General features: G+C 41.2%; 1 protein-coding gene across 2 annotated transcripts; it reads left to right on the top strand.

The window, feature by feature from the left end:
* Window positions 1–27,975, top strand: LOC139449721 (ATP-dependent DNA helicase Q5-like). 2 transcript variants are annotated; one of them, XM_071231235.1, is made up of 12 exons: window positions 1–157; window positions 2,140–2,798; window positions 4,189–4,406; window positions 5,827–5,989; window positions 7,292–7,377; window positions 9,595–9,816; window positions 11,118–11,241; window positions 13,025–13,129; window positions 14,707–15,525; window positions 16,158–16,391; window positions 19,886–19,958; window positions 26,961–27,975. In XM_071231235.1, the coding sequence occupies exons 1-12, from the start codon at window positions 1–3 to the stop codon at window positions 27,047–27,049; spliced, it is 2,949 nt and encodes a 982-aa protein (XP_071087336.1). In that variant the 3' UTR covers window positions 27,050–27,975. The 2 variants fall into 2 exon arrangements, with proteins under 2 accessions (XP_071087336.1, XP_071087337.1); XM_071231236.1 differs by having other exon boundaries at window positions 13–157; window positions 7,295–7,377.

Raw genomic sequence — 27,975 nt, 5'->3', positions numbered from 1 at the left:
ATGTCACTGGATGTTTTGGTCAATGTTTCCTTCGGTAAAATGTCATCTAACTCCAAACTTCTGGAGGACAGAGTGTACGCAACGTTGAAAAATGTCTTCGGGCATGGTGAATTCAAAAGTCAGCTGCAAAGACAGGCGGTCCTTGGCATTGCAGGAGGTTTGTGAGATATACTGTCGCTGCTATTCGGGGCCAGCAGGTCTCAATTTCTGATCAGAAACAAATAGAGCTGACTTTGCAATGAACCGGATTGATTATGTGTACATGTATTTTGCACATATGTTATACCGGATTTGGCTATTGTTTTGTGGATTTACATACAATACCAACGACAAGTATCACAGTTTGTGTTTGCAAATTTCGTTATATGGGTTAGATTTGATATAGGATACCAATATAGACCTAGTACGCGGATACGGTATTGAGTTATCGTGTCTCATTGATTTCACCAACTGTTGTCGTGTAATGACATTTTACGATAACATTCGTGATCAGTTACAAACATATTGCACCTTGATGAATAAGTCAAATATTCAGCCAAGGCTCAACATTTAAGTAGAACTGAGAGCTGTGAGGTTATATTGATGTACTGCGCCAATTTAATAATAAACCAGTTACACCAAATACATAGCTACGAATCCACCCTACAATTCTGTTAGTCTTATTGTCACACTTGCTGATAAACAGCAGCTAACCTTTCCTCTGTTCATCAACATGTTGTAGTGTCAAATCAACAGGAACACCCTCCACGAGTCTAATAGTCTGCAGTTGTACCAGTTGAAGAAGAAAATGAATTTTCTTTCAAACAAAATTTTTATTTTTCATAAATGTGTGAGATTTCCGGTAGTGATTGTGAGGGCATGATCTGTGAAGAAATTGTGTGAGTCTCATGCCAAATGCGTGAATATTGACAGGAAAGACCAATGTGAATAATCATAAAAATATGTCCATTTCTTTCATGTCCTTAGGCGCTTATTTCCATCCATTTTGTGGTTGCTCAAAGCATAGTGTATGTTCTCAGGTTGATTTAGGTTTAACTTAGTTTTCATGGTCTTTATCTTTACCATACTCAGGGATAATTCTAGGGTGGGCCTTGTGCTTTTAGCCCCTTAATTTGAAAAAAAGGCCCACATTTTCAAATACAATGGGCCATTTTAACATTGTGCTGTATGGGCGACCCTCTGGAATATTTGAAATTATCACATGAAAGGCCCATGCCAGAAAATTCCTAGAGTGAACCCTGCATACTATGGAGACAGTTATTTAACAGTAGTTTCCATGGTTACGATATTCAGGCAATATGTATTGAACAGTTGTTATGTGGGTTACAATATTTGACCTGACTTATTATTTACTGAAGGTCATAATATTCAGACTCACAGTGGCTGCAGCTGGAGCAGCATCAATTCATCCACCACCGTCTATTTTGTTCATAATGATCATTAGATGTGAAATTGGATTAAACGTGTGTGTGTGTGTGTGTGTGCGCGTGTGCGTGCATGCACACTTGCACTAGTCCGAGCTGATGCCAATTTATAGTGCTAGCTCACTGAGATACCATGCCACAGTTTAACATCAATACCCCATTCAGACACAGTTTTCTGACTTTGAGCTGAGTCAGCTGACCAGTCCTTGTTTTAGCCCCTTGATGCCAAGCGCCAGACAGGGTAACAACAAGTACCACCTTTTGACATCTCTTGGTGTGACACGGCCGGGGATCAAACCCCAGACCTTCCACTCTCCTGGCAGACGCTCTACCACTAGACCATGGACACGCTCCATAATGATCATCATGATATACAGTTTTCTACTCTTGTCAGATTGCCTCTGTGGTATAGTGAATAGAGCATATACCTGGAGAGGGAAAACTCGCTTTGATTCCCTGGCTGTGTCATACCGAAAGACATTAAAAGATTACTTCTTCTTATTCTGCCTGGCACTCGGTATAAGGGAAAAACCCAAGGACTGGTCGGCATGGAGTCAGGGCATCCATGTTAAGCTGTGGCATGGTTTCTCAGCATGAGCTAGCATAAGTCATTGCAAAGTGACTATGAGTGAAATAATCTTGTTGAATGTATCAAAACCTGTTTCACCTTGTCTCAACTATTCATATCAACTTAATTGTTGATTGTCTTTTCCAGGGAAAAATGACGCCTTTGTCTCCATGCCAACAGGAGCTGGGAAATCCCTCTGTTACCAGCTTCCTGCAGTCCTCGCTGATGGGGTGTCACTGATCGTCTCCCCTTTGATAGCTCTCATGCAGGATCAGCTGGACCATCTACAGGCAATAAAAGTCGTGGCCAACACACTCAATTCCAAAATGACTACAAAAGAACGCAGCAGAGTGCTAGCAGATCTACACTCCACAAAACCAAAGATAAAACTGCTCTACATCACACCAGAACAGGCTGCAACGGATCACTTCAAGTCACTTGTCGAATCTCTTGCCAACCGGAATCTGATTGGCTATCTTGTTGTTGATGAAGCTCACTGTGTTTCCCAGTGGGGCCATGACTTTCGCCCAGATTACCTCAAACTTGGAACTCTTCGCTACAAGATGCCTTCTGTGCCTTGTCTCGCGTTGACAGCCACGGCTACAGGTCAGGTTGTCGAGGACATCATGAAGCAGTTGAAGATGAAGAAAAATGTGCTGAAGTTTAAGTCGAGTAGTTTTAGAGAGAATCTGTTTTATGAGATCTGTCTGAAAGAGGTTCTGCCAGACGCTCATGAAGATCTTGCTGTTTTCGTGCGGAAAAATCTGGGATATGATCCAGACACTGAAGAGAAAGTAGAAGACTGGGTAGGTTGTGGTATGTTCCTGATAATGTGTGGCACTGTGAGTGAGTGAGTGTGTTGGGTTTAACACCACTTTAATCAGTATTCCAGTTATATTATGGCACTTTGGTGAAAATCAGGAGCACTGGTATGGTACATACAAAAATAAAAACGTAATTGGTGCGAATGGGGTTCCGAACCCACGATCATAGGTTTCTGGTGTGCCCAAGGGACGCGAGTCTGTACAGTGAGGGTGAGATATGATGTACACCGCTTCAGTATTTCAGATTATTTGTTAATTCACAGAGTTAGCTTGGTGAAAGAGAAAAGTTCAAATTAATAGAGGCCTACATGTTCAAAGATGCAAAATGTGTGGTGAAATGGGGTTTAAAATTGCGTCAAAGATTATTGCACTTAAATAGCGACTTGCATGCGCATGTGTGTGTGTGTGGCTGCTTGTACTAGTCTGAACTGATGCCGATTTATAGTGCTAGCCCACTGAGATACCATGCTGCAGTTTAATATAAATACCCCACTCAGTCACAGTATACTGACTCTTGAGCCGACCAGTCCTTGTTTTAGCCCCTTAATGCCGAGCGCCAGACAGGGTAACAACAAGTACAAGTACCATCTTTTAACATCTTTTGGTATGACATAGCCGGGGATCGAACCCCAGACCTTCCGCTCTCTGGGTGGACGCTCTACCACTAGACCACAGAGGTGGTCCAAAGATGCGAAAAGCAAGAATCATGGGTTTGAATCCAAGATCATCGGATCCTGGGACAATTCTGTGAACTTGGCCACTCGCATGAAGTGTACATTGGCTCATAGTATTAGTAGGATCTGAACATGCTTGAAGTAATGAATGTTTCCTTGGTATTTACTGATGCAAATTGTGTCTATGAGGCTGTTGTTGTTATATAATTTACTTTGCAAGTAAGAGTGAGTGAATGAGTATGGTTTTACAAACAAATATGGTTACATGAAGGTGAATGGTAAATGGGCTTCTCTCATTGAACCCATTTTGGGAATTGAACCCGAGGCTTTGGCGTGATGAGCAAATGCTTTAATCACTAGGCTCCCCCACCGACCTTGCTAGTAAGAAGCGTGTGTCATTTGTTATAAACCCGCTGAAGAATTCCTAATATGTTTAAACATGGGTGAATTCCGGCTTAAAATATAGGTCCCTTGTAACCTATGCTTGTTGTAAGAGGCGACTAAATAGATCTGGGGTCAGACTCAGTGACTTGGGTGATTGTTTGTCATCGTTTCCCAATTCCTCATGATGTCAATCACTGGATTTTCTGGTCTAGCCTCAATTAATGACAAACTGCCGCCATGTAGCTGGAATATTGCTGAGTGCAGCATTTATCAACAAACAAACAAATGAAATGTCCTATATTTGTTTGTCTCAGACTGACTTTGGATGTGGGATCGTCTACAGTCGGACACGGAATGGGTGTGAAGAGATTGCCTACCAGCTGTCTCGCAAGGGTATCCCAGCCAAGGCGTACCATGCAGGCCTGAAGCAGTCCGAGAGGGAAGGAGTGCAGACAGACTGGATGGAGGGGCGGGTGCCTGTTATTGTCGCCACCATCAGCTTTGGTATGGGTGTTGATAAGAGAAATGTCAGGTCAGTCTTCAGGGATAGAATCTGGTATATTTTTTACTTACCCTGCATTATTCCTTAATGCATTCACGGCTAACTTTACGACAAAAAAAAGAAAGGGCTCGGCGATGGTCTTGGGTGAAGAAACAAAAATGTTTCCCATTCCACTCCTGCTTTTTGCCTGGACCATCGCCATCGTCATGTGACCTTGATGACAAGTTACCTTCCTCACATCACTGCCTGTTGCGGTAGAGCAAGGATGTATCTCATCTGAGCTCTTTAAAATTGGATTTTTTTTAGACCTTTAGTTTCGGCTTTTATTCTAAATTTCAAATAATGTAAACAATAATTAGATTTAACTAATTTATTGACAGTATGTAGCAGCGAAATTAAGCATGAAAATCAAGGTCTCCTTGTCGTAAATCTGTTAAAAGATTTTTGGGGTCCCTAGATTCAAATTCTCAAGTATACCTCAAGGGCCACAGGCTCCTCCTTAATGTTCAAACACTGTATATATTTGGTGAGTGTTATTGCATTATGGATTGCCTTGGTTTGTATATCCCTAAACTTTATGAATGTTATATGATGGTTGGCATGGTCCTCTTTATGTCTTCTACAACCAACTGTATTTTCACATCACCGGTATGCCCATGCACATCCCATGACCTTTAATTAACACCAATTCAGAGATGAGAATTTCCTGCGAATCCCCAGATTTTGTTACATCAAGGGTTACGTTTGTGATATGTCATGATATTTGCATAAATTGTATAGTCCCCCCTACCTCTGACTAACTTTCAGTGTTTTTAATAAACCCAACATTCTCATCACTGCTGATTAATTGTTGAGATGATTAGCAACCTTTTGTGTTGGTTTGGTGCAGACCTGATTGTGCCAGTTGCTTTCCATTGTGCGCTACTGTCATGTGTTGTGCCACCATCATGACTTCTGTTTCAAAACGACAATTTCCCCCACTCTCGTTCATTACAGGGAGCATGGGTGGAACAGTCATCTAAGGGACTGCGATTCTCTGTGCAGAGTTGCGTCTCTTGGGCACACCAGAAACCAAGGATTGTGGGTTCGAACCCCGCTTCGCCCCAATTAAATTTCTAGGTTTGTCAGCACCATACCCGTGCTTGTAGGTTTCACCGAAGTGGTAAAGGTCTAAGACCTGCATCACTTTGGGCTTTCCTCCCACATTAAGCTGACACTCTGTGATATAACTGGAATACTGTTAAAAGCAGCTTTAGACCCAAATCACTCACTTGTTCTTTACACAGAGATGAATGGAGGACAAAATCATGCCAGCATGCTTTCTGAATGCATTTTATCCGAATATGATAAGTGCACAGGAATATTCCTTGTACGTATGATTGAATATGACGACTTTTTGTACTATTCTTTCCTCAGGCTACCTCTAAGTTTTGCCTCAATTATGTTCTAGGTTTGTAGCTCATTGGACATTGCCAACCTCCATGGCTGGCTACTATCAGGAATCGGGCCGTGCAGGGAGAGACGGCAAGCCATCTGTGTGTCGGCTTTACTATTCACGAGAAGAGAGGGATCGAGTTGCCTTTCTTATCCGGACAGACACAAATAGACCATCCGTAAGTTTGGGTCTGAGTGAAAATTCCAGGTTAGATTAGGTCCCAAGCTTCCTATGTCGGTCATGAGGCGATAAGGTGGTCAGATTCGGTGACTTTGTTATTGAGGTGTCAACATAGCCCCATCGTGTACATTATTGCTCATAATATCAATCGCTAAATTTTCTGGTCCAGGGGTCAATTATGTAAAGATCGCTGGAATATTATAGCTGGAATATTGCAGAACATGAAGCAGAGCTGGGAGCATAAAGTCAAGTGGCTATGAGTGAAAAACCCATGAAGATCCGGTTAGAATAGGTCTTCAGCAACCCATGCTTGCTGTAAAAGGCACTATGCTTGTCGTAAAAGGCGACTATGCTTGTCATAAGAGGCGCCTCAGCCCTGACGATTTCGGGTGGTCAGGCTCCCGGACTTGGTTGATGCATGTCATTGTATCCCAATTGCATAGATCAATGTTTGGTCCCAATTTGATTATTTACAGACCGCCGTCATATAGCTGGAAAATTGCTGAGTGCGGCGTTAAACAAAAAAAAAGAAGCTATGTGTAAAATGTTATTGGTTAATCTTAATTCTGCATATTTCTAATTTATTGGTGGTAAGTTTCCCTTGTTTTGAAGTAAGGGGTTTTGGTGGAGCCTTGTGATTTCCAGATGTTGTTAAAGGCAGCAATGAGACACAAATCACAGAAAGGAAGACCTTTTGACTAGCCTGTGGCACTAAAACATGAATTTGTCAAAACTAAAACCCATTATCCATTCACTTGCCAATTGTGTTGTCATAGTAAGTTTTTATTTACGAAACATGCCGAAGTCAGTGTATTTGTAACGGTTGTCTACCTGTGCAAAAGTCTAGACTGACATAAGTAAAGTTATCTTTGTTGTCAAATAAAAGTAAAGGGGACCCTCAAGTATTCTCAATTTCGGACTTCAAGCCTGAGACTAGGATGAGTGTCAGAAGGGGCCGATTGTTTTATTCTTGGGCAAACTATTCTCTAAATACACCATGCATGGTGTGGATTAACATGAAGTGGTGATTGGTTGGTTGTTGTGTGTGATGTGGCTGATTGTTGTGTGTGATTGGTTGGTTGTTGTATGTGATTGGTTGGTTGTTGTATGTGATTGGTTGGTTGTTGTGTGTGATTGGTTGGTTGTTGTGTGGACTGTTTTATTGCTACCAACTACTGGTTTGTCTTGAATACTGGTTGCCGTTGTGTAGCTGGAATACTGCTGACTGCAGCTTTAGTTGGCTCCATGTCCTGCAACATTGTTATTCAACAGTGTGTTGCGAAACACTTATTTGCTTCAGAAGAAGAAGAAGGAAACAGCTGTAGTCCGAGCCAAGTCTGCCAATGCCGGTTTTGATGCGCTGGTCAAGTTTGCTGAGGAGTTGAAGTAAGTCATGGCTTCTATAAAATCTGTTCTTATAGCATATAAAGCCTCAGTAACTATATTTGACTTTAGTTATATTTGTATTATTTCAACAAAGTTGGCGGGGGATATTGAAATGGATTCTGTGTGTCCGTGTGTGTGTGCGCGTCACGAAATCGTTTCCAGAGCATAACTCAGAAACTGTTAAATATTTCTCTATGAAACTTAGCATGTCTATCAGACTCATGCTGAACTGGTACCTTTTGCTATTTAGGAATTTTAGAAATTTTTATTTTTTTACAAGTTGGACTTAGGTTCTATAAGGGTGGTGTTCATTTCCGGAGCGTAACTCAAAAACTGTTAAATACTTTCTTACATAACTTTGCATGTCTACCAGGCACATACTGAACTGGTGCCTTTTGCTATTTAGGAATTTTAATTTTTTTATTTTCTATGTTTCCATGGCAATAAGTTGGACCTAGGTTCCATAGGGTAGAGTTTGTTTCCGGAGCATAACTCAAAACCCATTCAATACTTTCTAACAAAACTTTGCATGTTTACCAGGCATATACTGAACTGGTGCCTTTTGCTATTTAGGAATTTTAGAAATTTTTATTTTACGTTTCCATGGCATCAAGTTGGACTTAGGTTCTATAAGGGTGGTGTTCGTTTCCAGAGTGTAACTGAAAAAACATTAAATAATTTCTTACAAAACATTTTTTGCTTGGTGATAAGTGTCTTCAATGGGGACAAGTTTTCTCAAAAACCACTGATGTTACATGAATGAAACTTTGCAAGCTTATCTAAGAGAATCTTTACATACCAAGGCTGAGTTGGTACTGAAAATTGGTTCCATAATTCATTTATTCCGGCGAAGGGACCTTTCGTTCTTATTAATTTCTAATCTGAACAGATTTTTTCAAATTTTCAGATAACATATGAAGCCATCCTAGTGCTTATCACTTCTTAAGGCTTTATTGGACGCCGAGTTCTGTCCCTTGAGCACACCTGAAATCTGTGATCGTGGGGTCCAAACCCAGTTCACTCTGATTTTGTTTCTAGGTTTCTCAGCACCTTCCCCGTGCTCATGGATCGCACCACATTAAGGTTACACGCAGTGGTATAACGGGAATATTGTTCAAAGAGGTGTTAAACCAAACAGGGGGATAGTGATAACACTGTTTTCTTGTGGTATTTTTTATGAGTCTGGATCTCTGGAATGCATTTTCTATTATATCGACTGATTGTCATCCAAAATCTCCTGGGTGATGTCCCACAAAGCGATCGTAGCGCTACGACTGTCGTAAGTCTGTGTTAAAGTATGAAAGTTACGATCATCTTAGCGCTACGATTGCTTCGTGGAACAGGGCCCTGAACCTTTTTGTTCAAGTTGATAATAATATAGAGGAATGTCCCATCCAATGTAGGGAATGTAGGGTAGCCAAGTGGTTAAGGCATTTGCTCCTTATCTTTAAGGACCAGGTTTGATTCCCCAATGCATGAAGCCCATTTCTGGTTTCCGCTGACATGATATTGCCAACAAAGCAGCATAGAGCCATATTCACTCTCAGTAATTACAATCGGATTTATTACTCTGATTTTATGCCTCTCGCTGTAAGGATCTGACTAACGCTCCATGGACATGTCAGGTGAACCCTAAGTGAACTTTGACGCCTGATCAAAATGAAGTATTCAGTGGAGTATTAAGCATTTTGAGCGAATTTTTGTCAAACTGGGAGGTAGTTTTACCAATGCTTTGTGTGAAGAAGTGAGTGAGTATAGTTTTACGCAGCTTTTAGCAATATTCCAGCAATATCATGGGGGGGGACACAATGGCCTTCACACATTGTACCCATTTCGGGAATTGAACCCGGGTCTTCGGCGTGAAGAGCAAATGCATTAACCACTAGGCTACCTGACCGTCCCGCTTGGTGTAGAAAAGAAACCACAGCAGAGGCGACTGATGGAAGGGCTCAATCTGTCTATAATTTTGCAAAAGTAATAATTAAAAAAGGTGTTTGATAATATTCTGATTTTGAGCTTATTTTCTCTTTGTATTTCTATGGTGAATTTTTCATCCATTTTATGTTTTATTTTGTTTTCTTTGTAAGTAACCCCAAATTGACTCCAACACCATTTTCCCTCTTGAATCTTGGCTTACTGGCCAAGAAGATCCTGAAAAGTAAGTTGATCTGGTATTCATGCCCCATAAATATTATTTAACCTCTGTGACGCTTTCAGATGTCGACATGCAAGTATTGCAGCCTACTTTGAAGATGAGAAACCCCAATGTGACGAGGGCTGTGATGTGTGCAGTAACCCCAAGCTGGTGGAACTTACCATGCTCAATCTACAGCGTGGGACCTATGCCAGTGTCAACAAGGTCGTCGGGAAAGGTGGCATCTTCTTCATGGATGAAGACGCCAGCGATATGTACGGAGGCGGCAGAAGAGGAGTTAAAAAGTAAGTTAGGGAATTTCCGAAAATGACTCGGAATCATGGGTAAACCAGGCATCTGGCAGCATCAGCCGGTTGAGTTAGAATCCCATCTTCAAAACCTCCAGTGCTCAGATTTTGGTGAGGCGCGGATATCTGTGTGGAAGTAAATCGGTGTCCAGAACCCTCTGCTAACCAAACGGTAGTGAGGATCGAGTGGTTGTGTTTGAAGGCCTGTGAGGGCAGTTACTGCTCGTTCCTCTTCCTAACATAGTGTCCTCAGAATGTAAAAAAAGACTCCATGGCTACTACACCTTACATCGACAGACTGTAAGCAAGCAGGCGGTACTTGTAGAACTCCGCTGTCAGGGGCAATGGTGTCGTACTCTGTTGCCTACAGGATGGGTTCTTGATCGTTACCCCCTTCTCGTTCTGGTACACTCATTCTTTGCAGTTGTGTTTGAAAGCTATAACAAAGCATAAAAAGAGATGCTAAGCTGTTACAGGATTTCTTCCCAAAAGAACTGTCAGAGACAAAATAATATAAAAAAACTAGCCAACAAAGCTTTGATTCATCAGGGCCGCTAATGTTTCCAACTACTTGAAGTCAAAGTTATGTTTGGGGCGGTGGGGTAGACTTTCACGGTGAAAACCTGGGTTCGATTCCCCACATGGGTACAATGTGTGAAGCCCATTTCTGGCATCCTCATCCATGATCTTGCTGGAATATTGCTTAAAGCAGGGTAAGACTCACTCAAAGTAATGTAAGAATTTGAGACTGTGTTGGTAAAAATATACGAGATAATAATAAGAAGTAGTTTCCTTTAGTTCCCGAGATTCCTCTGGAGAAAGGGAGGATGTGTTAGTCTTCGTATCATCTTGTGGAATAATGTAAGGTATCTAACATATGAAGGTAAAGCTTTGTCCTCATCGTACTACCGTAGTTTGTTGGCTCTCAGACAATGACTTTTGAAAATATAGTTCGGCGGGCAGTGTTTTTTTGTTGTTGCTTGTCAAACCAGTATGTGACCAAATAAACAGTTGTGTACCATCAACCTGGGAAAGGGCCTCCCTACATAAACAAACACGCAAACTCCTATTCCCAGCATGACCATAACACGAGATGCAGAGTAAAATCATGCACATCGTGCAATGACTCGATGATGATGCTGGCTGTGCCGGAGAACCAAGACTATTATTTCTTTTAGCCTAACTTGCACGCAGCAATATTCCAGTGATAAGAAATACTATTTTGATAGTGTTTTAGGTATTGCACTTTAAAACTAACCCTGATAGTTCTCCTTATTTCCAATGTTCTGTGTGTTCAGAGAGTCAGATGATTATGCCCGTGGCTTTAGTGATGAAGAAGGTCCGGACAAAGAGGCGCAGGAACTGAAGGAGAAGTCGCAGCGGACACGGATGATCATGAAAGAGTTCAAGAAGAGGCGAGGGGTGAGAGGAAATCAGTGGGAATTAGAACCTCAGTGCCCAATGATTATCTGGCTCAGCATGCATCTTCAGAAGAGTAATCTCTTAGGTTGAATACTATTGAGGATGAGTGGGAGTACCAATGTTGCCGAGTATAGCATTGTCACCAGTATGAGTAACAATGTAGTCAATATAAGTAACATTGTAGCCAGTATGAGTAACATTGCTGCCAGTATGAGTAAGTTGCCAGTATGAGTAACATTGTTGCCAGTATGAGTAAGTCGCCAGTATGAGTAACATTGTATCCAGTATGAGTAACATTGCAGCCATTGTAACATTGTCGCCAGTATGAGTTACATTGTCACCAGTATGAGTAACATTGTAGTCAATATAAGTAACATTGTTGCCGGTATGAGTAACAGTGTAGCCAGTATGAGTAACATTGTAGTGAATATAAGTAACATTGTTGCCAGTATGAGTTACATGGCGGCCATTATGAGTAACATTGTAGCCAGTATGAGTAACATTGTCGCCAGTATGAGTAACATTGTTGCCATTGTGTCGGTATGAGTAACATTGTGACCAGTATAAGTAACATTGTCGCCAGTATGAGTAATATTGCAGCCATTGTGAGTAACATTGTTGCCAATATGAGTAACATTGTTGCCATTATTGTTGCCAATATGAGTAACATTGTCGCCATTTGAGTAACATTGCAGCCATTGTGCCTTTATGAGTAACATTGTGACTAGTATAAGTAACTTTGTAGCCAGTATGAGTAACATTGTCGCCAGTATGAGTAACAGTGTTTCCAGTATGAGTAAAATTGCAGGCATTATGAGTAACATTGCAGCCATTGTGAGTAACATTGTTGCCGGTATGAGTAACATTGTCATCATTATGAGTAACTTTGAAGTCATTATAAGTAACATTGTTGCCGGTATGAATAACATTGTCATCAGTGTGAGTAACTTTGTCGCCAGTATGAGTAACATTGTGGCCAGTATGAGTAAAATTGCAGCCATTGTGAGTAACATTGTTGCCGGTATGAATAACATTGTCATCAGTATGAGTAACTTTGTAGTCATTATAAGTAACATTGCAGCCATTATGAGTAACATTGCAGCCATTGTGCTGGTATGAGTAACATTGTGACCAGTATAAGTAACATTGCAGCCATTATCAGTAACATTGCAGCCATTGTAACATTGTTGCCAGTATGAGTAACATTATCACCAGTATGAGTAACATTGCAGCCATTATCAGTAACATTGCAGCCATTGTGAGTAACATTGTTGCCGGTATGAGTAACATGTTACCGGTATGAGTAACATTATAGTCAATACAAGTAACATTGTAGCCAGTATAAGTAACAATGTGGCCAGTATGAGTAACATTGTTGCCAATATGAGTAGCATTGTAGCCAGTGTGAATAAAATAACATTGCTGCAAATTTCAATACCAGTTTTGCAGAGTGCAAAAAGCAATATTGCTCAGTTTGAATATCAGTGTTGCTGAGTATGAATAAATTAACATTGTCGCCAATATGAATAACATTACTGCCAATATAACTACCATTGTTCTTCTGTTTGAATACCATTGTTGCCAGGTGTAAATGACATTAGTGTGCAGTATCAAGAAGTTTGGTCTGGAGTATGAAAAACGTTATTGCCTAGTTGGAATACCATTATCACAGACTATGAATGCTGTTTGTTACCCGATTTGACTACCCTTGGTTCAGAATAAGAATAACATTGACATGATTGATGCCAAGAATGTATGAAATATTCTGTTTTTGTGACAACAGGATGGTGAGCCAAGCAGTCGTCCAGAGAATGACTTCAAACCCCCAACACTTGACTGTCCACTCAGAGATGCGTCCAGTCAAAAGATTCCTAAACTCACAGTCAAGGTTGGTTCGTAGTCACTGTCAAACATTTGTCAAAACTGAAGGCCAAGTACCTGTACTGTTATTTAGTCAGCGTCAGAAACTAAGAAGAGTCCTTGTTATGTTCTGTCATAGTACTGGAATCCTGGAACTACCTTCTTGTTCTTTTATCTTGAACTTTAGCGTAATGACAAAAATCCCTTGACTTGTACTCTTCATTTCATACACTGGTGGTAGTTACTCGTGTTAGAAATTCAAGAGGTCATTGACATTTAATGTATGGACCCCCTTAATCTTGACTATTCAACATTAGGCTTAAGGATTGGTTCCCAGGCAGTGGCTTTTTCAAATACAGTGCGTGCGGGCTGCCCTTTCTTTTTTATATAGAAACGGGCTCTGTCCGTCCATCGGTCCGTCTGTCACGTTTCGTTTCTGATAAGGAAAATACTGGAATACAATATTTGATCACTGTACGACTACTAGTGTGTGCATGATACACACATACAATGAGCTTCAATTTAATTTCAATGCGAAGACATTATTGTGAGCACAAAACACACAATCACCTATAGATCGGGGAGAAAATGTATGAACAGCTGGTTGCTATTTCCGGCTTATTTTACGAGACAAATGGACACTTAATTTCAGTCTATGCATATGAAACATTGTACAAATATCATGGAATTTGTAAATCATCATGTCTAGTGATATTTTATCATTTATTTCATGTTTTGGAATTTGTAAATCATCATGTCTAGTGATATTTTATCATTTATTTCATGTTTTCATTGACCAAATTTGCAAATGTGCATAGATTCTACATATATTGCCACCATGACCATAATACGAGACGTGCAGTATAGTAGGGTACATGTAAAGGGAAGTAACTGCCTGCTATATTGCTACATTTCACTGATGGGGTCGTGTCTTCAAGATGCAGAATATTTAAGGATTGTTTTCTTTTTTAATTAAAATAAAATCAAAATGTGTGGTAGACTTTGTAATCATGCGGCGGTGCCCAAAGGCGACTATTCTTGTCATAAAAGACGACTAGCGGGATTGGGTGGTCAGGCTCGCTGACTTGGTTGATACATGTCATCGATCCCAATTGCGTGGATCAATGCTTATGATATTAATCACTGGATTGTCTGGTCCAGACTCGATTATTTACAGACCGCCGTCATATAGCTGGAATATTGCTGGTTTCGGCGTTAAATCAACAAACAACAACAACTTTGTTATAATCGAGGAAGTGACTTTAAATCCCATTTCACCTCCTATTTCAAACCAACCAAGAACCAAGAGTATTATATTTTTGGCCTTAGGTTATAATGGTTATGAAAAGGACTCTTAGGTTTCATGCATGATTTCAAACACTGATTACAATGGACAGGATGTATGTACAATTTCTTGTAAACTATTTGAGTATAAACTGGTAATGCCTTTCCTTGATATATTATTTATTGCATTGTAAGAACAGTGTAACTTAACTTTTTATGTAATAATGAATTAATTGCATTTTGAATATAAAATCTGGCACCTTATAAAGGGAACTAACCCTTCGTGTATATTATTTAAAAAAATTATTTGTTTATTTTTAGATTCGGGAACATTGCTTCCAGATGTTGGAGACTGCACTGTATGAAAACTATATTAATCATTATGAGAATGAAGCAGATCGGATAAGTGCAAGAGACTACGTGCCAAGATGTTGTGCCCTTGACCTTGAATACCAAACATTCCAATCCAATAAAATTGCAAATGTGTACAAAGCTGGTGTTATGAGAGTTGTGTCCGAAATTAGGAAATGTACAAAAGACAAAAAAGTGCACACGTCACTGGAATCTAACTCTAAGTCCAGCGCCAGTGGCAGGCCAGGATCTCCAGCCAATAGCCCAGGGGCTGACACCACAAACCCATCACTCCCCTCGGGAACAAAGGTGCATAAGAACACCGACACTGGCGCTTCAAGGCTTAGTGCTTCATCTGCATTCGTAACAGCATCTTCGTTACTTGCGTCACGTGAACGTAATTCTGATTCTGTGCCTTCGTCGACATGTAGCCTTCCATCGGAGCATCTTGTTGGAGAAAATGTGGTAGACAGTACCCAGGATCCTGAGCCGCAGAAAAACAGTCGGAAAAATTCCAATTACAGAAAAATATTTTCAAATCAGGACAGTTCTTCGTCAGAATCTGATGAAAGTGAAGCAAAGTTTGACATTGTATGCTCCACGACAGCTTTGAGGGACAAGGTGGTGCCGAAAATTACGTACTTTTTTGAAAGTCAGTCTTTTAAGGGTAAAGAGGAAGAAAGTGTCAGCAGTGTTAGTGACAGTTGGACAGTGTCCAGTGTTAGTGTCCTTGACACTGTGGGAAGTGTGAAAAAATCCGACATCAGCAACAAGAAACGTCATAAAGAGGTATGTTACCATGAATACATGCCTTATGCATCTACTGAAGCAGTGAGTGAGATGGTTTTGACACAGCTGGGACAGTATTTCAGTTGTATGATGGTGGGTTAGTTTCATCTTAAGTGATGGATGTTAACCACTTTCTAACAGACTTGAGCAAAAACCACAATCTCAAGATAAAATGACAAAAATAATACTATTCTAATTCAGCTTTATCTGCAGACCGCGCCCGGCTTGTGTACATGTTACATCTGCGGCTGTTTATTCACCCAAACATTTCATCGGATTTGAAAACTACAGGACCCCTGAAGATCTGAGTTTGAACAGGTCTTCAGCAACCCATGCTTGCCGTAAAAAGCGACTGCTTGTCGTAAGAAGCAACAAACGGGATTGGGTGGTCAGGCTCGCTGTCTTGGTTGATGCATGTCATTGTATCCCAATCGCGTGGATCGATGTTCATGATGTCAATCACTGGATTGTCTGACCCAGACTCGATTATTTACAAACCGCCGTCATATAGCTGGAATATTGCTGGTTTCGGTGTTAAATCAACATACAACAACAACTTTGCTATAATCGAGGAAGTGACTTTATACCCCATTTCACCTCACCTAGAAGATGATTGATTTCCTCTTGTTAAGGACAAGCCGGACAAGTCTGAGAAATGCAGCCCACCTGCCAAGAAAGCCAAACCCAGCCATGACGAAGCCAGTCCCAACTCCCCAACTGAGATGAAGGCATATCCGATGAAGGAAGGTGATCAGACAAACCAGCCTCTACGCATACAGAAGAGTTCCACAGAGTTGAAAGGAGTTGCAGACCTTGTCGTCAAGTACCTCACTCCCCATTACAAAGATGGCAGGTTTGCTACAAAGGTCAGTTCTAAGTGTGTCCCTGCTTAGTTCTTGTAGAGGAGACCGTCTCCGTGGTCTAGTAGTAGAGCGTCCGTCCGGAGAGCAGAAGGTCCAGGGTTTGATCCCCGGCCGCTTCATACCAAAAGACGTTAAAAGATGGTACTTGTTGTTACCCTGTCTGGCGCTCGGCATTCAGGGGCTAAGACAAGGACTGGTCGGCTCGGAGTCAGTATACTGTGTCTGAGTGGGGTATCTATGTTAAACTGCGGCATGGTATCTCAGTGGGCTAGCACTATAAATTTGCATCAGTCCGGACTAGTACAAGCAGCCACACAAACACACACACAGACATGCACGTTGCAATAATCTTGGACGCGACGATAAACCCCATTTCACCTCACCTCTTGTAGAGAATGTTGTTGGTTATGTCTTGTCATGATTTGTCAACATGTATGTAGTACCGTTACATATTACGCAGTGTTTGAACAAGAGGGGTCTAGGGGCCCTTGTGGTTTGGATCTATGGACTAGGGCTGGGACGGGTAACTCAGGTACTCAGGTCGGGTGAGTGCTGACTAGGACCCAGGTACCCTCAGGACTACCCGGAAACGTGGTTAGTCACAAGATATATTGTTTAATGACAAAATATATCTAGAACTCTATGTCTCTATGTCTTGTCTAACTACAAGTCATTAATTGTCGCAGTTCTTTCTGACTACTACACCCATTCCTTCTGGCTTTATGTTTAAATCAAAATAAAACTTCTGTCAACTTCAGTGTATGCATGACCAGATCGTTTTGTATGTGTATCTAAACACATTTTGCCAGGGCTACAGTCAAACTTTTCCCATTTGGACAGTTTATACCTACCTCTTGAGATCTACAACGGGTACCCGGGTAGGGTCGGGTAATAGCGGGGAGGATACCCGGGTAGTAAATTTGGACTGGTCCCAGCCCTACTGTGGATCCTCTAAAAAGTCTAAGGCTTTAACGATGAACATGATTATGATTAGGCTTGTCACAAGGACACCTTGACTATCAGGATTTGACTCAATCATTGTAAGGGATATCAACATCAGTATTGATAAATGACTATTAAAATATAACGTAAGTTGCCACTGTTCAGAAGTGTTGGTACTCACCAGTGTTGCCTCGTCACTTTCTAATTTTTTACTTAGGTTTCCGCCAATTCTGATTTAAATGAGGTTGCACACTGTAACCTGCGAAGTCTAGAAACCAAGCCTTCTGGACTGAAGTGAAGCCTGAAAATCAAGGTGTACTTGTTGTAATGCTGATGCTAAAAAGATTTAATGAGTCCCTGGATTCAAGTTTTGTATGTTGCAGCGAAAATCATCCATGTTTAACGTGCTTAAGGAGGCCAGATACCCGATATCCCACTGCAAAGTGACATACTGTTGACCACGAATAATCTGGATGATTTCACTGAGAACATTTCACTTTGACAGTATATTAACATGGCTACCCTGTATATCAACCAGTCTTAGCTAATCAGAGTTGTTGATGATCCAATCTTTTCACTTTGTCAGTGTATTAAAATGGCTACCCTGTATATCATCCACTCTTAGCTAATCAGAGTTGTTGATGATCCGATCGTTTCACTTTGACAGTATATTAACATGGCTACCCTGTATATCAACCAGTCTTAGCTAATCAGAGTTGTTGATGATCCGTGACCCATGAAGATCGGGGGTAGAATAAATCTTCAACAACCCATGCTTGCCATAAAAGGTGACTATTCTTGTTGTAAGGGGGGACTAACGGGATCGGGTGGTCAGGCTCGCTGACTTGGTTGATGCATGTCATTGATTCGAATTGCGTAGATCAATGCTCATGACGTCAATCACTCTATTGTCTTGTCCAGACTCGATTATTTACAGACCGCCGTCATATAGCTGGAATATTGCAGAGTGCAGTGTTAAACAACAAACAAATAATTAGAGTTGTTGAGGATATGATCTTCTCCGTCAAGAGTGACAGGCTGTGTGAAGGATGTGTAGCTCTGTTGCATATCCATGGCAATGAGTGCCAGTATTGTTTCCTGGGATATGTGCTAGTTTAGGACAGTAGACAATATTCCCTTCGACAAACTCTCACAAAGACAGTTCATTTGTTTACCAAAAAAACACACTACCTGTAAAATTGTCCTGTTTCTAAGGGAGATAACCCTTCCAACTCTAAATGTTCAGTCAGTCAAAATCGGCATTATTCTAATCTTTGTTCACAAACATCATTTGTTTTAGTATGTGAATTTCTCTACCATTTCACAAGCTTTTACATAAAACTGAATAATCATGATAATATGGCCTTTGATTCTCTTACTGCCCCCGAGCCTGCTGCTTTGGTAAATATTTAAAATACACTGACAGCTGAGCTGGTAAAAGAACTGTATGTTCCTCCAGATGGTAGCAAGGAATTGGTTTTATCCCATGATACAAAGAAGCAGAAAGTCATGGAAAGAGTATTGAAATAAATATTGACATGGAATGGTCTCAAAATATGTCATTAAGTAATTTGTTTCGGTTTCTGTATTTCAATAGAAGCATGTCACCTTGTAAACAAAAACAAATGTGTTTCATCCGAAAATAAATACATGATACAATTTTTTTAAATTGCTATTTGATATGGAAATATATATTTAGCAGTGATTGTTTTCAAGGTGTATACTTAACGTTATCTGACAACAGGCTTTATGCTTCAAGTTGTGTGTGGATTCATGTTAGAATTTGTTCCAGCAACCTATGCTGGCCGTAAGAGACTTTGTGGATTGCGTGTCATCGTATCCCAACAGCATGGGATGTTGCTCATGACATCAATCAATTATTGAAAGGTCACCGTCATATAGCTGGAATATTGCTGAAGGTAGGGTTAAACATCAAAAGAATAGAGCCAAAATTTATCTCCAGGAACCCCTGCCTTTGATGAGGTCCCTAGAAGGAGGCCCCGGTGCCCTAGGCACACTTGCACAAAGATGATCGTAACTCCCATACTTTAACATAGGTTTACGACCCGTGAAGATTCCGGGGTAGAATAGGTCTTCAGCAACCCATGCTTGTCGTAAAAGGTGACTAATGGGATCAGGTGGTCAGGCTCGCTGACATGGTTGATGCATGTCATCGATCCCAATTGCGTGGATCGATGCTCATGATGTCAATCACTGGATTGTCTTGTCCAGACTCAATTATTTACAGACTGCCGTCATATAGCTGGAATATTGCTGAGTGCAGCGTTAAACAACAAACCAACCAACCAACCAACCAACATAGGTTTACAATAGTCTAATCTCTAAGATCGCTTTGTGCAAGGGGGCCCAGATGCCCAGGTGGATTGTGTGTCACTGTACACCTGCCTTCGTGGTGGGTAGTTGCTCACTCTATTAACCACTAGATTGGGGGTTGAGACCTGTTACGCTGCGAACCACATTGGTATTGTCGCAGCTGGCAGTCCTGAAACCCACTCACTCATCATGCTCATTCCCAACTATTGTTTGTATTTCAGGAGCTGTTCAAGACAGTGGCCAGGTGCATTTCTCATAAAGTAGTGGAGACAACAAAAGGACTGCCTACAACTGGTACGATACTAAACGTTTGCTCTCAGTGTATTCTGTATCATTCAGTTCCATCTCTGCCTCTATGGTCTAGTGGTAGAGGGTCCACCCGGAGAGTTGAAGATGGGGGTCCCGGGACGTTGTATGTTGTTGAACTTTTAGCCTTAACATATTGATTCTGCCTCATCCAGTCGTGTTTGTTAATAGTGCTTCGAACATATATTGACTGGCTCCCTTGTGGATACATAGTCTGCCAAGAGAGCGGAATATGATTGTTTCGATCCCCGGCTGCGTCATACCAAAAGATGTTTAAAGATGGGTACTTGTTGTTACCCCGCCTGTCGCTTGGCATTAAAGGGCTAAAACAAGGACTGATCGGTTTGGAGTCGTCATTCTGTGTCTGAGTGGGGTATTCATGTTAAACTGTGGCATGGTATCTCAGTGGGGTAGCACTATAAATCAGCATCAGTCAAACAGCCAAACGGGGGCACAGGTGGCCCAGTCATCTAAGGCGCCACGATTCACTGTGCAGAGTTGCGTCCCTTGGGCACGCCAGAAACCTATGACTGTGGGTTCGAATCCCGGTGGGCCCTAATTAGGTTTCTAAAATTGTCAGCACCATACCCGTGCTCGTAGGTTTTACCGAAGTGGTAAACATCTTAGACCTGCATCACTTTGGGCTTTCCTCCCAAATTAAGCTGACACGCTGCGATATAACTGGAATACTGTTAAAAGCGGCGTTAAACCCAACTCACCCACTCACTCAAGCAGCCACACACACATGCATGCACGTCACTATATTAGCACAATGGTCTTGGACGCGTTTCACCTCACCAGTTCCATCATGACTCTGTTGGGAGGAATTCCAGCACAGAATAGGCACAGAACCCATGCTTGTAACATGTGTAGTAAGAGCAGGCTAAGATATGATTGGGTGGCGGCCAAATTCTATCTGGATGATGAACATGGAACGCAACTACATGAATGGTTGCTGATGTTATCAACTACTGGTTTGCTTGGCTCAGATTGTGATACAGCTGGAATAGTGTCAGCTATGGCGTAAAACAGTATTCATCCACTCACTTGATTCCATCGTGTCCGCAGCTCAATGGGAGTGGAGGTTCCTTCCTTGTCATTATAGCAGGGGAGAATTTCATGATTGGCTGTATAATGATCAATTTGACAAAGTTGCTATGAACCTAACTATGCTGTATTTTGTTGAGCCTCATAGGTGAGGTACTCAAATATGGCTTTAGTTTACTTCCAGGGATAATATGAAAGATTAGCTGACCATCAGCTTTCACAAGTGGCCCATAGTTTGCGTCAATATTATACTATTATAGACAGCGTTAGAAATTGGCACTAGTCCTATCCTATGGTCCTTGCTAAACTGGCCAATAGTTAAGGTATACTAAGGACTAGTAGAAATTTGCTCTTCAAAGGGGTTTTGCTGTATGTTATCTTTATAAGGACTAGGTAGTGGGGAATGTTCGAGTAATTCTCCATTCTTTAAAAATAATGGAGCCAAGTCCCATTATTTTTAAGGAATGGAGACTTACGAAGTTATAACCCTACTTCCAAAACATCCCTACTTTAACTCTTTGACAAAACATTCTCTTGTGGAAAATATTTGAAAAATAAACCAGAGTTCTTTGTAGCCTGAATTTAAACTGTATTAGTCGCCCTTGCGTGATGCATGATACGCCAAACTCCGCCTCAAGCTGATACATACAATGCTTGGTACATGGCTCTTCATAATTTAGTGGGGCCCTAAACTAGTATTTTATCAATCGCTTGCATAGGGACTATAGGAGTTTTTGTCTTGTCAAGGGTTTATTTCATTGCTTTAAATATGAAAATGAAAATTGTAGCCAGCTTTAAGACAACATTATATACATATTACGTTTTGAGTTTGTTAGGATAAGGCAAGTATTTCATAACGTTTAAAAGTTAATTTCACATTTAGTTAAATCAACCAAAGCGGGTTTGACCCCTGCTTGCAACACGTTTTCTAACAAAATTTGAAATTGTTCACTATAAAAAAAATAGTTCAGTCTAGGCAAAGTGTAAATGCACTGATATTTTGTTTCAAGATAATGTATAATTCGCAAACAACAGTCCATTCCTGAAAAATAATGGAGCATTCAAACAATAGAATGACATCACAGATGTGTTTTAATGGTCTGTTAATTTCTATCACTGATAGACAGTGATTCAGTGGTCAACTTTGAGGAGCCATCATACTGACCTAGAATTATGACCACTTTTAATATTCCAGTGAAAAATAGGTCCCTTTACAAAGGTCCATTGCATCACAGGGACGTCTAGCTCCCGTGCCAAGGGGAAGAATAGGTACCCTGAGTCCCAGGGAAGAAAAGGTCCCCTGTGTCGGGGAAGAGTAGGCCCCTGATATCCCGGGGAAGAGTAGGCCCCTGGTATCCCAGGGAAGAATAGGAACCTGTGTCCTGGGGAAGAATAGGTCCTCAGTATCCAGGTAAAGAATAGGTCCTCAGTATCCAGGTAAAGAATAGGTCTCTTGTATCCTGGGGTAGAGTAGGTCTCCTGTATCTAGGGGAAGACTAGGTTCCCTGTATCTTTGGGAAGAATAGGTCTCCTGTATCCTGGGGAAGAATAGGTCCCCTGTATTTCAGGGAAGAGTAGGTCCCCTGTATCCTGGGGAAGAATAGGTCCTCTGTATCTCAGGAAAGAGTAGGTCTCCCGTATCCCAGGGGAATAATAGGTCCTGTGTATCCCAGGGAAGAGTAGGTTTACTGTATCTCAGGGAAGAAAAGGTCCCCTGTATCTCAAGGAAGAAAAGGTCCCTTGTATCTCAGGGAAGGATAGGTCCCCTGTATCTCAAAGAAGAATAGGTCCCCTGTATCTCAGGGAAGAAAAGGTCCCTTGTATCTCAGGGAAGGATAGGTCCCCTGTATCTCAAAGAAGAATAGGTCCCCTGTATCTCAGGGAAGAAAAGGTCCCTTGTATCTCAGGGAAGGATAGGTCCCCTGTATCCTGGTAAAGAATAGGTCCCCTGTATCCTGGTAAAGAATAGGTCCCCTGTATCCTGGTAAAGAATAGGTCCCCTGTATCTCAAGGAAGGATAGGTCCCCTGTATCTAAAAGGAGAAGGTTCCCTTGTCACTTTTATTTAGATGATGGGGATTGTTGCTCAGCCCTGGCTGTGTAGATTGTTGCTCAGCCCTGATGGTGTGGATTGTTGCTGATGCCTTGATGATGTGAATAGTTGTTCATGCCCTGATGGTGTAGATGGCTGCTCATGTCTTGATGGTGTAGATTGTTGCTCATGCCTTGATGGTGTGGATTGTTGCTCAGCCCAGATGGTGTAGATGGTTGGTCATGCCCTGATGGTGTAGATGGTTGCGCATGCCCTGGTGGTGTAGATGGTTGCTCATGCCCTGATGGCGTAGATTGTTGCTCATGCCTTGATGGTGTAGATGGTTGCTCATGCCCTGATGATGTAGATTGTTTCTCATGCCCTGATGGCGTAGATTGTTGCTCATGCCTTGATGGCGTAGATTGTTGCTCATGCCTTGATGGCGTAGATTGTTTCTCATGCCCTGATGGTGTAGATTGTTTCTCATGCCCTGATGGTGTAGATGGTTGCTCATGCCCTGATGATGTAGATAGTTGCTCATGCCTTGATGGTGTAGATTGTTGCTCATGCCTTGATGGTGTAGATGGTTGCGCATGCCCTGATGGTGTAGATGGTTGCTCATGCCCTGATGGCGTAGATTGTTGCTCATGCCTTGATGTCGTTGATGGTTGCTCATGCCCTGATGGCATAGATTGTTGCTCAGCCCAGATGGTGTAGATGGTTGCTCATACCCTGATGGTGTAGATTGTTTCTCATGCCTTGATGGCATAGATTGTTGCTCATGCCTTGATGGTGTAGACTGAGAGGCTGGTGTGATATTGCCTGAATATTGTTGTTTGCCAAGTTGAACAAGATAAATGTAAGTACATGCTATTTTCTCAATGTAGCATCAAGAATTCTTAAGCTGTTGAAAGTTTAATGGCCTCAAGTGTATTGAACATAACAAAGATGTCTTGGTTAGGTATCATGTCATTCCTTAAAAACAAAGGTGTCAAGTTTTCATGTCTGGATTATATTGTCTCATGACCTAACTACAAGGACATACTTGTCGTAAGATGCGACCAACAGGATCGGATGGTCCAGCTCGCTGACATGGTCGATGCAGGTCCTCATATCACAATTGCGTGGATCGATGCTCATGATGTCAATCACTGAATTGTCTGGTCCAGACTCGATTATTTACAGACCGCCATCATATAGCTGGAATATTGCTGGAGTGCAGCGTTAAACAAAAAAACAAAAACCAACCTAGATACATCGTATCTTGAGACGTGTACTGCCTAATTGGCAACAACATCATCTGTGGAAGACTGCCCGTCCTTCTCTGCAATATGCATTACAAAAGTGTGTTAACATCAGCTGGAGTGACTGTCAAAACACTTTCCACCTATGTCTGCATTTCCAGAATCTCAAATGTCACAGCGACCTCATCTAAAAGCATGTGCTATAGAACATACAATTCCTTCATGTGTAATACTTCTTAAACCGACTGCAGCATCTGTTTACAATCTAAATATTCCAAATGTTTCTGTTTATCCTAGTATGTTGGCTTAATCACAATTTCCCTTCAAAGTTTGTGTTTCCTGGTTGGGTAGCCTTCTATCCCCATTCGATCAGGAGGATGCTTATTTAATTATGATGAAGAGAGAGATGTGAGCGAGCTCTACACCTACACAACTGCACTATTTTCACCCTCTCAACGTGAAGTGAGGCCGCTTTGTTGCTTCAAAATTACACTTTGTATTCTTTGTTTAGAATTAAAAAAATGAGTAACATGATAAATTTAAGTAGTTATCCTGATGTTAATTTTGATATTTTACGTTTAAAGTAATTAATCTAATCTATGTAAGACCAAGAATTTCAACAAATAACTTTCCTAATTAAAATGGTCATAATGTTAATGAATATGCATTAACTGCATATCAATTTTATTAGGAGGATTTATTTTACTTCTTGTATGTTCGTGCAGTTAACTTCTGACATCATTAGGGGCGGTCGGGTAGCCTAGTGGTTAAAGCATTCGCTTGTCACGCCGAAGACCCAGGTTCGATTCCCGACATGGGTACAATGTGTGAAGCCCATTTCTTGTGTCCCCCGCAGTGATATTGCTGGAATATCGCTAAAAGTGGCGTAAAACCATCGCTAAAAGTGGCGTAAAACCATACTCACTCACTCTGACATTATTAATCAGAAAACATGTTGCAGAAAGTATTGGAACAGTGAAGCTGTGTCAGATAGGGTATTTGAGCACACCTGAATAAAAGGTCATGTGAGCATGTGTGTTGCGTTATCTGTCAATCATCCATTTCTGATAATCTGTTTCATTTTCTCCTCTGAAACTTAACAGTGTAATATAAATTAATTTGAAGTTTACACGTTATACAGCTTTTCCATTCAGTAGTGTATGAACGACACAATTTGACGTTCTTAAATTTTTCACGAGACTGTATTCTTGAAATGACGTAAACACTGATGGACTACTTCCACATTCCTGGGGAAAACTCCTGGGAATTCACTTTTGTGAATTCACTTTTGCGAATACTTACAAAAGATTCCTTTCTGATCATGCAGACCCTTTAATCTTTAACTTAGCGTTTTAGCATACATTGAGAATCGTCAGAGAGTTAGACAGCATGATCGTTCACAAATATCCTCACTACAAACCACCCTAGTGAAGAAAAAGTAGAAATGCACACCCAGTATCGTAGTATCGACTCGATCCGTGTCTAGACTGACAGTTACAGTCTACATCAATCTTTAGTCTCTATTTGTCACATCATTATAATCAGCCAACTGATCCATGATAACTGACATGCAACCGCCACAGTTTCATTAAAAAGGTCGGAAATTTCTCCCGTCACGGTGGTCGTGTCGGCCAGTTTGACGTCTTGTACTTGATGTAAATGTATTACGAGGCGCTGTCATTGTGACTGCCTTGTTGAGGTAGTTCTTATCAGACCTTTCTCACTCAATGTTGATATTACTTGAATACATGTCATGTAAACAAACTACAACAGATGTTCCTGTAAAGCAAGTTGAGCATTCATAGGCTCATGCCACCCCTCTTTTGGGGGAACTCTTTTATTCCGAGAAACAGCTGGTTGTTGTATGGATGTGAGTGTAATCATGAAGTCAAGTGTATAGATCTGGTGCTACATCCCTCGAGGTATAAAATGCTGATATAAGCTCTGACGTTCATACAGTTCATACAGTTTGGCCCTTACTCTATGAGTGAGTGAGTGAGTTTGGTTTTACGCCGCTTTTAGTAATATTCCAGCAATATCACGGCGGGGGACACAAGAAATGGGCTTCACACATTGTACCCACTTACTCTATGAAGGTTCATACTCCAGTGAACTCACACAGTGAATTCAATTCTTTAATGGTCATGATTCTTCTGTCAGCCACAACAGCCATATTGCAAATGACAAGGACTAAGGTTTTTTTTGCAATAGAATGAGGTTTGCAGAATAACAGTTGTTTTTGGTCCTATGCGATTTGTTATCAACATATATCCTATCAATATAAACTATTTATGCTTTTTGTCACTTCAAGACTTTTTGACTTTCAAGACTTCAGCAAGCCTCAGAGTTTCAATGGTGATTGGGTAGCCTAGTGGTTACAATGTTCGCTCCATTCGCCAAAGACCCGGGTTCGATTCCCGACATGGGTACAATGTGTGAAGCCCATTTCTGGTGTCCCCCGCCATGATATCGCTGGAATATTGCTAAAAGCGGCGTAAAACCATACTCACTTAATAACTCAAAGTTTGAAACTTTCATCAACTTGTGTTGATATGTTTGTGTATCCAAAGTAACTCAGGTGAAATTCTATAGCTTGAATGTTGCTGTTGTTGATTGACATAAAATTGCATTCACTCACTGTTTATCTGTTTTGTTTTCTTTTCTGCAGGTAAAGAGGAAACAAAGCGTCTTGTCCGGGAGTTCATGGAAGAACATCGAAAGGTGACCTCCATGAAGGACCTCACGGGCTGGCTGTGACTGGAGGCGCTGTTGGTCAGCCTCTTCTTTATGCACATTGTTAATAGCATTTCTATAACTGCATTTACAGACATGTAAGAACTATTACATGTTTTGTTATCTTGCTGTTGTCTGTTTATGAAGTGGAGCTGACATTGTTATCTGTTGACCTGAAGGTCTTCGTGTTCACTTTGGCATGTCCATGTGCTAATGTCAGCAAATATTCCAAGCTTTATTGCTAGCTGAATTCGTAGTCATTGGGGTTATTGTGTGAGGAATTTAAAGCATACTGTCTAAATCCTTTTAGTTTTTGAGGAAACTGTGACACTGCATATCTGGGTCTTTTGCCAAACTAATGCACTGAACCACAGAACTGCACCTCCTACCAAAAAGTCATCTGTTTAAAGTGGATGATGTGTTTGTTCCTTGGTTTTGCCGTCAAAGACAAAAGAACAATTACATTGATGGATTTAGTTCAAGGCATTATCATTTGATTATCATGGACTTTGACAGTGGAGTCATCCTCTTCAAATGTACATATGTGTATTATGTCGACACTATTGTTCTTGAGCAATAAAAATATAGGTACTATTCTATTTGAAAATCAGGTCACATCATCATGGTTAATGGCTGGCTCCAAACAGGTCCTCACAACTCTATTGCTTGTCAATAGAGGCCCTGAAAAGGATTCTGGCTTAGAAGTGAGGTCTGGTTCACTAACTTGGTTGATTGCCTGTTTTTGTACCCCAATGACTGCTCGTGATATCAATCTCTAGACATCTTCCCGAGGCAAGAGAGTTAACTGACTTTAAAAGTCCAGTTTCCACCCTTGGTCGATCGTAGCGCCACCAGTGGCTATTATGAGTTATGTCCTTTCTATGCCTCTCCTATTGAATAATAAGATTCAACCTCTCGTATGACTTGCATTTGCTTCAAACAAAACGAGG

This window comes from Haliotis cracherodii, unplaced genomic scaffold (genome assembly GCF_022045235.1).
Source record: "Haliotis cracherodii isolate W230 unplaced genomic scaffold, xgHalCrac1.p SCAF_8, whole genome shotgun sequence".
Classification (NCBI taxonomy): domain Eukaryota; kingdom Metazoa; phylum Mollusca; class Gastropoda; order Lepetellida; family Haliotidae; genus Haliotis; species Haliotis cracherodii.
This window is presented reverse-complemented; position numbering and strand designations above follow the sequence as displayed.

Bases quoted from the DNA above. Each gene is read 5' to 3' on its own strand.
- LOC139449721 (XM_071231235.1), top strand. From the start codon at position 1: ATGTCACTGGATGTTTTGGTCAATGTTTCCTTCGGTAAAATGTCATCT. The intron at 5,990-7,291 runs GTAAGTTTGGGT...TATTTGCTTCAG, and splicing joins CAGACACAAATAGACCATCC to AAGAAGAAGAAGGAAACAGC. The intron at 7,378-9,594 runs GTAAGTCATGGC...TGACGCTTTCAG, and splicing joins AAGTTTGCTGAGGAGTTGAA to ATGTCGACATGCAAGTATTG.